Source organism: Simochromis diagramma, unplaced genomic scaffold (assembly GCF_900408965.1).
Source record: "Simochromis diagramma unplaced genomic scaffold, fSimDia1.1 OVJJ01000361.1, whole genome shotgun sequence".
NCBI lineage: Eukaryota > Metazoa > Chordata > Actinopteri > Cichliformes > Cichlidae > Simochromis > Simochromis diagramma.
The window spans coordinates 16850047-16860747 of record NW_024386860.1 but is presented as its reverse complement, the minus strand read 5'-3'; the positions used below and the strand labels follow the sequence as shown (position 1 = coordinate 16860747).

Here is a 10701-nt window from a genome sequence, read left to right as displayed (position 1 = left end):
AATGATTAGAATGATTTCAGGTAGAACTGCTACATTTTATTAAACAGAAGCTGTCAACTCTGCTCTCTTGTGTGGGCAACCATGAGGAAACAGTTCCTTTTAAATTGTAGATTCAACCTGCTTCATATTTTTGGCCACCAGATGCTACCAAAGAAGATTATGTTGAAAGACTTTGAGTAATGAACCCTTTATGGATACAAGTTTCGATGCTTCAGAAAGCTTCATTTGTCTGTCACTCACTACCACTAAGCTGAAACTTAGAAATAAAAAGGAACTAAACAGGAAACTTCTAAATGAACAGGACAGCCAGGATGAGGGAAAAATTGACGACCATGTAACAAAGAGCAGTGGCAGAAACAGACAATATATACACAATAGGAAAGTAACACATCCACACTGAGACTCAGACACATAAGCTTGACACTGGGAGTGAAGAAAAACAGAAAGACTGGAAAAACAAAAAGATGAAACACAGAGAGGAGAATGTGGGACCAGGAAAGGGAGAAACACAGGATGCAGGACTACAGATATAATAACAACACAAGAGAGGGAACACAGAGAAACCAGACAAACACAAGGACACAACCAGGGAGACAGGAATCACAAAAGGAAACTAACAGCTAAGGAACATATACATAATCCAAGTAACCATGACAACATTCAAGTTATCTTTTTTATTAGCTGCAACAGAAGAAATGTCACATTTTGACCTTTTCCCCATGTCCCACTTGAAGCCACCATTGCATCATACAGCACTTAATAATATAGACATATCACAGGTGAATGGAAGATTTAAAAAGCAGATGTATTTAATAAAAATATGTATTATTAAAGAATAAGACAGAAAAGACAGAAACACAACATGCTTTACTTTGTCCTCTGTTGCATATTTTACAGTTACTAAATAAATAATGGCAGGCAAAGGACACAAGCATTATCTCACTGCCTTAGAGCACACCCACAGCTTTAATACACCTGCATGTTTGGATTTGATAGGTTTGTTGACTGATAATTGTGACTCTGTTTGCTTTAAGCATTGAGAATTTGGCACATTCAAATGTGGGTCCTCTGCAAATACCCACCCCTCACATGCACACATGAACCAAAAATGAGAGACCAACTGCGTGAGCTCCAACCTCTAGTCAGTAGCAAGACGACACATTTCTTTGGTGGGAGGCACATTCCCACTGCTGAACAAAAGGACAGAAACGTCTTTCAAGTTTTAGGTGTCGGTCCATCATCAAAAAAAGGAAGCTGGCAAATAGCGAGAAGATGCTTCCACCAGTGTGTCACATCCTGAAGTTTCTTTGCTGCAGTCCAAAGATTTGCTGCTGTTTGCATCTGCTGCAGGTCTTTGATGCTGCAGCTATTGGGGTGAGAACGTAAAAGAAATGTATCATCCAGCTGTTGAAAGATCATTTTAAGCTTTTACAGTAATCGTTCTGAATCCTTTACAGACTATACAGATCTTAGTGGGCCTGTTTAACATTGGACTTGGGCCGGGACGAACAAGCACCCATCCTGGGGACCTCACCAGCCTGGGAGCTGCTTACTGGCTGGGTGCTGTGGTAAAATAATCTTCTTTTTCCTCTTATTGTTGCGTATTTTGCATTTTTTTGTGGTAGAAGAGTTTTTTATTTTGACCTGCAGGAAAAAAGAAGGCCTTTTTTTAAATTAACGTGTCTTTTATGCACATGTTAGTTATCCTGTCATTTTTAGGTCCAAATATTTAATGTTGGGAGTCATTCTTCAACCTACACCTGTACACTTCGTGGCAGCTCTCAATCGGACTTCACAATAGCTCAGATCAATTTGCTTCATAACTCATGCTGGGCTTGGTGTTGTAGCTCCTCTCCCCATGTGTCACCTTTCTGCTGATTGATTTTACAGCAGTGAGGTGGGGCTGTTTGCCTGACATGACCAAAGCTGTCCCTTTGTCACAAGGGTCACCAAAGCAGGTAGCTCTGGTGGAGTTTTACACCAGATCTCCTTCCTGATACAATCTGAAAAGAATTTATGTTTCCAGCTGGAACTCACCTGCTAAGCAAAGGTGTAAAATCACCCGAAACTAAAGTCTATAACTTTTCGATAGATACATTAACAATTTGTTAAATGGTCTATTACCCTTTTAAAAAAAATGCACTTTTCTTGAATTTATGATCACCTCTAACATCACGTCTACTGACCTCTCACCAGTTCATTGTTAGTGGAATTGTGTCCATTTTGGCTGGACAACTGCGTTCATCCTGTTTGGTAAGAAAACTCATGAAGGACTTAAGACTGTGCTGTAAATAAGATTGTCAATAAAAAATGTGTTAAACAACTTGTTTCTAAGTTTTAATTTTCTAAATGTCTCCTCTCAGATGGGCTTCTCTGTTTTCATGAATATTGCTGGTGGGATCTTTGCCATTACTGCCATTGTGCTGTATGGCATGGACCTGAGAGACACCTCTCTCCTCTGGATTTGTGACCGCAGCAGCGATGAAGCTGTTCTTGATGAAGACAACTGCAGAAATGTAGCGCTTTTTGCCCAAGTAATCCAGCCTAAACTCACATTTACAGTGTACCATAACTGCAGCAAAGTTGTCATGTGAGTTGCTCTGACAGTGCTATATGACAATTTTTGAGGTAAATTGTGTTTTTTCTTTATTTTGCTGTGTTCTAAAATCATCAGAAATTACTGAAATCCTTGGACATCACACTGATCATCCTGGCTCTTCTTCAGTTGGCTGTCAATATTCGTTATGCTATTTGGGGCATCAGAGCTCTGTGTCCACAGGGTGACAAAGATGTCGAGGAACAGTTGCCACAAGTCATGGAAGAGATCATCCCGATCCATCCCGGAAATGAAAACTGACCTCGTGAACACATGAGCTGCACATTTACTTCTGTTTCTCTGAACTCCAGCAGAAAGTATTGACAATAATCCCGCCCAGTATCTCTCTGTAAATCCTCATCTGCTTGTAGATGATTTCTTTGATGCTTGAATAAAAAAAAGAAGTAAAACTATTTGTTTTGTTCTTCAGTTTCATAGGATTTCTGGCTTTTTCCACCGTTGGGAAGTACTTGAAATATTTCTTCATGCTAATTTTCTGATGTCATATTGTAAACAAATGAGAAGACTCTGTTCTACACACACGTACAATAAATGATAAGAATGCACCTGTGCAGATATAAAATTGACAACTCACAGAACAAAAATAACTCATCAGTAAATCATGATGTAATGTTCTTGAAGTGCACTGTGTTTTGTGTCTGCAGGGTGTCAAAGATACTGAGATTTCCCAGCCAATTTTGAAGGAAGTCCTCATGATGAGTCCCGGTGCTGAAAAAGGATTCACTCTAATGTTTGGATCCTTGAAATAAATCCTCAAGATCTACTAGCAGAATCAAATCAAAACTGCATTACAACACTAATAATGTTTAATGACTGTAACTGCAAAGCTGTTTCTTAACTCAATTAATTCATTCTAATCATTTTCTAACATGCAGATTTTCTATTCTACAAACATATAATAGTAATTAAATTGCACGGTTGTACATTAGCAAAGCACATCAATGCACGGTATGGAAGTACCAGTTTGTCTGTTTTTCTCGTATTTTTAGCTCTTTTAATAAACTGTAACTTCACTGAGTGAATGGAGCAAACTGCAAAATGATAATTTTAATTAATAAATATTTTCTCTGTTATTTTCACTTATTTTCCCCGTTTTTATTTGTTTGTTTTGAAAAAGGGCCCAAATGTTGTTTTAGCTTTTAGCTGCATATGACAACAGAAAGAATACACAGTGAATTACAAATGAAACTGTAAAATGAACCAACCTATAAAAAAACCAAATAATGAGCTTTATGTATTGTTCTTACTCGTTTAATTAAAAAGCATAATGAAAACAATGATGACTCTTCAGTTACAGCACTTATCATTTTTTAATATGATTAATATTAAAACGATAGAAGAAGAGGAAAACAAAACACTAGAACATATTTTTTTCTGGAATACCTTCATCACGTGACAATTTTATTATTTAAAAAAAATCTAAAAACCTTCGTCACATGTATTTTTATTCATAGACCATATTATATATATATATTTAGATGTGTCACTGCTCTTTTGTTAACTAATGTTAAGATAAAGTCTGCACATAATATTTTTCATGTGCAGAAAATCGTCCCCTTATATAAAAGACAAAGAACCGTCTCTGTGTTAAACAAACTTTACGTTACCACTGTGTATCGAATCAGCAGGAACAAAATAAAGAGAGCTGGGAGTAATTACTTACAGATTAGCAGGTGGCATCACTGCATTATGTTCCAGAAATGCTGAACTTTAACCTGGTCATAGATTTTGCACATTCAGTTTTAAATGGCTTTTATTTTGAAGAAAAGTGTGACACAGGAAGTTTCACTTTTATTTTTACCTGAGTTTGTCACCAGCGAACGAAACTGTTGGCGTTACAGGGATTGAGGCAGCTCGCCAGGTAAGTCATCTGCACGAAACTCACACTTGCAGTCATTTATAATACTTAACGTGAATCCGCAGACTGTATGATGCGGATTTTTCTCAATGTTTTCACTGCTTGCAAAAGAAATGAATAGACAAGGAATAATTTAAACTTAAACTTTGAATACATTAATTTATTTATCGTGTAGCCTATTCGTTTTAATTTTGTTCGATTTTGTTTTATTTTAGCTGTTTTGGGTTAATAATTGATTTTCAAGGTCACTTTCAATTCCCCTGATTTCTTATTTGAGTACATATCTTTGCTATAATATAAGAGGCTGAAGGAAGTGCAAAGATTTCTCAGAACTTCATCTGCTGAGAGACAAAACCCGTTCGTAAGCATTCAATCTCAGTTACTCTTTCAAATACCAAGCAGCGCTTCCTGTTTTGAAATTACGCATGTCAATCACATTAAATTCCAGCGTTTGTAGCTGTGAAGTGTAATATGATAGTGAAAAGGACCACTAACACTTCCCACGGAGCAAACTGACGTCTTCTTCTCTTCAACCAACAATCCAAACGTTTCTACACTCAACCTGCCATAAACAAAGCAAACAAGTTATAATTTGACAGGGACTTTGGGTAGTTATGATAACAAACGACAATCAAAAGAAAAACCTACATTAAGGCGATCCAGTGCTTATTATTTTGTTAAAAGAAAAAAAAAAATTAAGATTTTAAAAAATACACATATTTGGTCATTTAAAAAATTTGATATTCCAATATGTCGACTAATATATATATATATTTTTTTCTTTAGAAAAATGAGAACAATTTCCCCTTTATTCCCGTTTATTTGTTTGTTTGTGCTCTAAGGTTGCTGGTTATTCTCTTTGTGGCATTCCAACAGCAGCAAACAGCGAAGTTGCAGAGCGCCCTCTGGTGGACAGTCATAGCATGATTGAAGAGTGTTTTTTTCCCACCTCTTCTTTACTTTTTAAATTTTGTACTAATAGAGTAGCAATAAAATTGATGATGACATCCATGCATTTTCTTTTCTAATTTTATTTTGAGAACAGTTATTTAAAAACAACAATAACAAACAAAAACAAAAAAACAAACTACCTTTACCAATGCATCCACCTTCTCTCAGATGCACTTCTGTCCATAATCATGTTATCAGCCAACCTTTTGCCAATGAATCTAATTAGCAGGGTTTCAGTGATTTAGAAATCATTATATTTTTATTGTTTTTATTTACACCTCTTCTCAATTTCTTTGGAAACAGGTGTTTATAACATAGTTATATATTCCTTTATATGTCACACGTGTAAATGCTTAAGTGTATAGAGACAAGTTATCTGTGAAATATCATTATGTAAAATTATATGACACAGCAGGATTACATTATGCAGCATGTCACCACACACTCTCACTGCATATATTTGAGTTATAGCGATATGTCAGTCTTGTGTTGTTTGAGTTGTGATTTACTGTTTTGGCTTCATAGTGGGATTCATAATTTCAGTGTGTCTGTTGAACCGTGCCTCCTAAAATCTCTTTGCCACTTTGCAGATGTGAGAGTTATCCATAGTCACTGTGATGACCACAAAAAAGAGCAGATTTCCACCACTGCATCAAACCCTCAAGACTTTCACCAGCTGTCCAGTGTTCAGGGGGGCGATGCCTAATGGGGCATTTGCAGTTCTTGGGGTGAGGGGAACTCAAATTCATTTAAAAAAATTCATTTTTCATTGGTATGACTGTGTGATTTATTCTTTTACAGACCATACAGATCATGGTGGGGCTGTTTAACATTGGGCTTGGTCCCGGACGCACAAGCACACATCCTGGAGATTTGACCAGCTTGGGAGCTCCTTACTGGCTGGGTGCAGTGGTAAAAAAATAAAACTGTTGATTTAAGAATAAAAACAAAATAAGAAATGATGCATTTAGTATTTCTGACTTTAACGAGTTGTTTAATGAGTCGTTGATCCCCGTTCAGTGCATCGCAGCTGGAATCCTTTCCGTTATCTTCGGCCAGTGCCCCTGCTTGTGCTTTGTAAGTAAAGACTAAAGTTAAAAGGAAACCTACATTGTTATGGAGCACAGTGAGGTAAATGATTGAATCTCTCCTCTCAGACATGGTATGCTGTGTTTATGAACATAGCTGGCTGCATCTTCGCCATCACTGGTATTGTGCTGTATGCTATAGACCTGGCAGAAGCCTCTGTTGTCTGGATGTGTGACTTGAACTGGTCCACTGCTCAATTCAACGATAACTGCAAATATGTGGCGTTCTTTGCTCAGGTAAATATGCTTTTAAAACATACAGAATAGCATATTTTTGTCATTAATCGTGCACATTGATTGTATTTTGTTAATTATTCCTTTATTTCAGAGTTTGCTGACAGCCATGGACATTACTTTGATCGTGCTCACTGTTCTCCAGCTGTGCGTCTGCATTAGTGCCACGGTTCTGGGAATCAGGGCTCTGGGTAACAGGATGAAGGAAAAAGTATGAACTAAGACAAACACACACACACACACACACACACACTCTCTCTCTTTATGGTATAATGAAAGGAATTAGCTTGTGTTGATGGTGTATTTGTAAGACTGTAATTGGCTAAAGTCATCAATTACTGACTTGATTTTCTAAAGCACAAAAACAACGGCACATCGAGGTGTAAGAGTCGAGGTCCTCCTCAGACCATAATATTTATAGTACTATTCTTTGTAACGACCTATCAGGTATCAGTTGCTCTGGGCTGCTGGATGTGCTGATATAGCTTGACTAAAAACTACATGAAGAAAAATAGATTCGGCCTGTACAATTATCTGTAATTGACTTTTTACTCTGCTTTGTCTCAGCAGGATCTCAGACATGCTGAGATTTACAAGCCTGTATTGAAGGAAGTCCTCATGACGTGTCCTGGTGCCTGAAATCAACTACCCTAACATGTGGATGCATGAAAAAGCGATATGTCTTTATAAACCTTGTGTAAATCTATAAGATGCGTTAGTGAAAGGTAATCAAAAGTACAACACCAACTCTGAAGAAGCTGGGATTCTGTGTAAAGTGTAAATAAAGTTAAAATGCAGTGAAAATGAGTAAATCTCAGAAACCCATATTTTATTCACAGTAGAACAGAAATAGATGTCAAATGTTTGAACTGAGAAAATGCAAATTTCAGGAAAAAAACAAAAAGGTAATTTTAAATTTAATAGCAGCAACAAGCTTCACAAAATATTTGCCACTGTGTAGAATCACCTCTTCTTTTAACAACAGCCTGCAAACGTCTCAGAGCTGAGGAGAACAGACCTTTTTGTTCTACTCTCCTCGGATACATGATGTTGTTGGAATAGATTCAGAGAGCTGTTTATTGTAAATATAAAATTGCTTCCCCGAAAAATACCACATGAGATCATATGTTGCTGCCCATAAACCTGGATATACCTTTCAGCACTGATGGTGTCTTTTAACATGTGCAAGCGACCAACTCCGCAGGCACTAATGCAGCTGTAAATCTGAGTTCTGAGTGCTGATAAGAAGCTGGACGGTCTCTCTGGTCTGTAGGCTGGGGGATGCAGTGTCCATGTTTTTCAAAAAGAATTTCACATTGTGATTCATTTGATCACAGAACAATTTTCCACTTTGCCTCAGAACACTTTATATGAGCTTTGACTCAGAGAAGATGCCAGCATTCGCAAACTTCTCCAAATATGACTTCTTCTTTGCATAATAGACCATTAATCTGCATTTATGGAGGTCATTGTGAGTTGTGTCCACAGACAGTGATTTGTGAAAGTGTTTCTAAGCCCATGCACGGATTCCATTAAAATGATGCCTGTTTTTATTGGCTCTTGAGGAAGATCACAGGCATCTGGTGTTGATTTTTGGCCTTGTCGGTCGTGCAGAGTCTGAATGTTGTGATGACAGTCTGTACAGTAGATAATTAGATGTTCAACGTTTTTGTAACTTTACATTAAGGAACATTTTTCTGAAATTGTTCCACAATTTGTAGACAGTTTTTGTGGAGTAGAAAACCTCTGTCTTTGTTTCTGAGAAAATCTGCCTCTGTGAGATCCTTTTTATATCCAGTAATCCTACCGACCTGTTGCTCATTAACCTAATTAGTTTGCACCCATACCATTTTTTTGTTTAATTGCCGCCATCAAATTCAAAATAAGCTACTATTTTAAGTGAAACAGTAAAAAAAATCTCTGAGTTTAAACATTTAAATGTTTTCTGTTCTACTCAGAATAAAATGTGGGTTTATGAGATTTGCAAATTGTTGCATTCACTTTATTCACATTTAACACAGTGTCCCCATGTGTAACTATCATGTAATAGTTACACAATAAAGACAGTATTTACTCTGATACCCGTTTCAGTATATTTTAAAATGTTAAGTGTGTTTTCTGGCTGCAAATAATCTTCTACATTTATTGAATAAAACCTAAATAAATTGCAAAAGATGTGATATTACGCTGCGGGGTTTTTTCAGTAATAATATTCAGTCGGCTTTTCTGCAGGCGTCTCAGCGTGCATGCTGGACACGCTTTGTAAGAAATAAAATGTGAACCAGCGCTATCAGGTTAGCTCAAAGTGGAGCTGATCCTGAACAATTTGGTGAGAACACAGTTGTTATATCTCAAAGTCTTAACTTAGCAAAATGTCAGGAATGTTTGAATATGATTTGTGGAAAGCTGTGACACTGAAAATCTCTTTTTTTCTCTTTTTTTTTTTTTTTTTACAAGCAAGTATGCACAGCTGCTTGCTGTTTGACCTGTGATTAGCATTTACACATCTATTTTCTTCTGCCTATCTGGGGCCAGGCCACAGGTGTCAGCAACCTAAACATACAAGCCCAGATCTCCCTCTTCACAGCCACCTACTATTTGAGGGAAGCATTCCCAGGCCAGCTAAGAGACACACCAAGGCCTCATACTGGTAGGATATGCCTGGTACACCTTACCCAGGAGGCCTCCTGGTCAGATATCCAAACGCTGCTTAACTCTTGACTGCAACTGCTCGAGTGCGAGCTGGACTCTACCACCTGATGAAGACAGCCGAACCGCATCATCCACAAAAAAAGCAGAGATGAGATTCTGAGGCTACCAAAGTAAAAGCCTTCTGTACCTAGGCTCTGTCTAGAAGGACGGGCCCATGTCTCCTTCTGTCACTTACCATCACTAGAGGGCTCCTGAAAGCCCATTTGAATAATCAGAATATGTATTCTCTGAATTGATTGATTTAAACTGTTCTCACATTTTAGATTATATGTCGTGTGCTGTGATGCCACCAGTGCATCGCTTTAGTTTGTAAATTCTGTGAAGACGCCTGATCCTCTCTAATCTTCCTCCGGACGCTAAGACCTCGATTTCTAAATTAAATGCAAAATTTGCTTTAATCTGAAAATCAGAACATGAGTTACTGCTATGAACTATGACTGTTTAATTTGGCGTCATTCACAGAAGGCTTTAAGAAACGCAGGAGTTACGTTGGATCATCTTTACAGCTGGAAGATACATGTGATATATGTGATATATGACATATATGCACAAATAATCTTGCTATAAGTTATCCCCGCCTACTTATGCTAACTTTAAGAATACTTGAAGCACAGGCAGAGGAGAACTGCCAATAACAACCTTTTCCCTGAAGCTTAATAGTCAACCAGAGACATAATTTATAATTTCTTTAAAAGATGTAGTCTGAGCCTTTTACACTCAAGCTGGGGGAACATTTTTTTGTCTGAGTTCTTATTTGATTTCTCAGACTTTTTAAATGTTAAGTTAGTGTTCAGGTCAGATAAAAATAATTATAGTGGTGCTTTTAACTTTAATGCAAAAACCTAAAAAAGCAAAGTCAGTGCAGCATTTAATTTATTATTAGACACATTTGGTTTCTCTCAAATTGTAAATGAGTGGCAATGATGTTTAAGCAAATACAGGGTGTAATGATGTGGAATGTGAATGGAATAATTGTAATACTTTAGAATCTTTACCTTACAATATGACAAGGTGTTCTGTGGCTTGTCACCAGTCTGCTTGTTCAGTCATTGATTCGGGCAGGACTTCACCGATGGAGCATCTAAAACAGGAAGTTTTCTGGTCCAGTTTAACTTTTACTTTGAAAGCCCGGCCCAGACGACAGCATGGGCCCTGAACTGTTGTTCTTGCTGCTGAACTAACTTAGCCATTTTAATTTTTCTAAACTAACCTCAGATGTGCTGCTGGCACAGTAACGTAAG

At 37.4% G+C, this 10701-nt stretch overlaps 1 protein-coding gene across 2 annotated transcripts; it reads left to right on the top strand.

Moving 5' to 3' along the window:
• The first annotated feature begins 4285 nt into the window (after nt 1-4285).
• Nucleotides 4286-9931, top strand: LOC120732927. 2 transcript variants are annotated; one of them, XM_040030844.1, is made up of 7 exons: nt 4286-4478; nt 6017-6154; nt 6228-6338; nt 6447-6503; nt 6584-6751; nt 6843-6959; nt 7316-9931. In XM_040030844.1, exons 2-7 carry the CDS (start codon nt 6044-6046, stop codon nt 7385-7387), a joined length of 636 nt encoding a protein of 211 aa, XP_039886778.1. In that variant the 5' UTR covers nt 4286-4478; nt 6017-6043; the 3' UTR covers nt 7388-9931. The 2 variants fall into 2 exon arrangements, with proteins under 2 accessions (XP_039886778.1, XP_039886779.1); XM_040030845.1 differs by having other exon boundaries at nt 4287-4478; nt 7319-9931.
• The last annotated feature ends 770 nt before the right edge of the window (nt 9932-10701 follow it).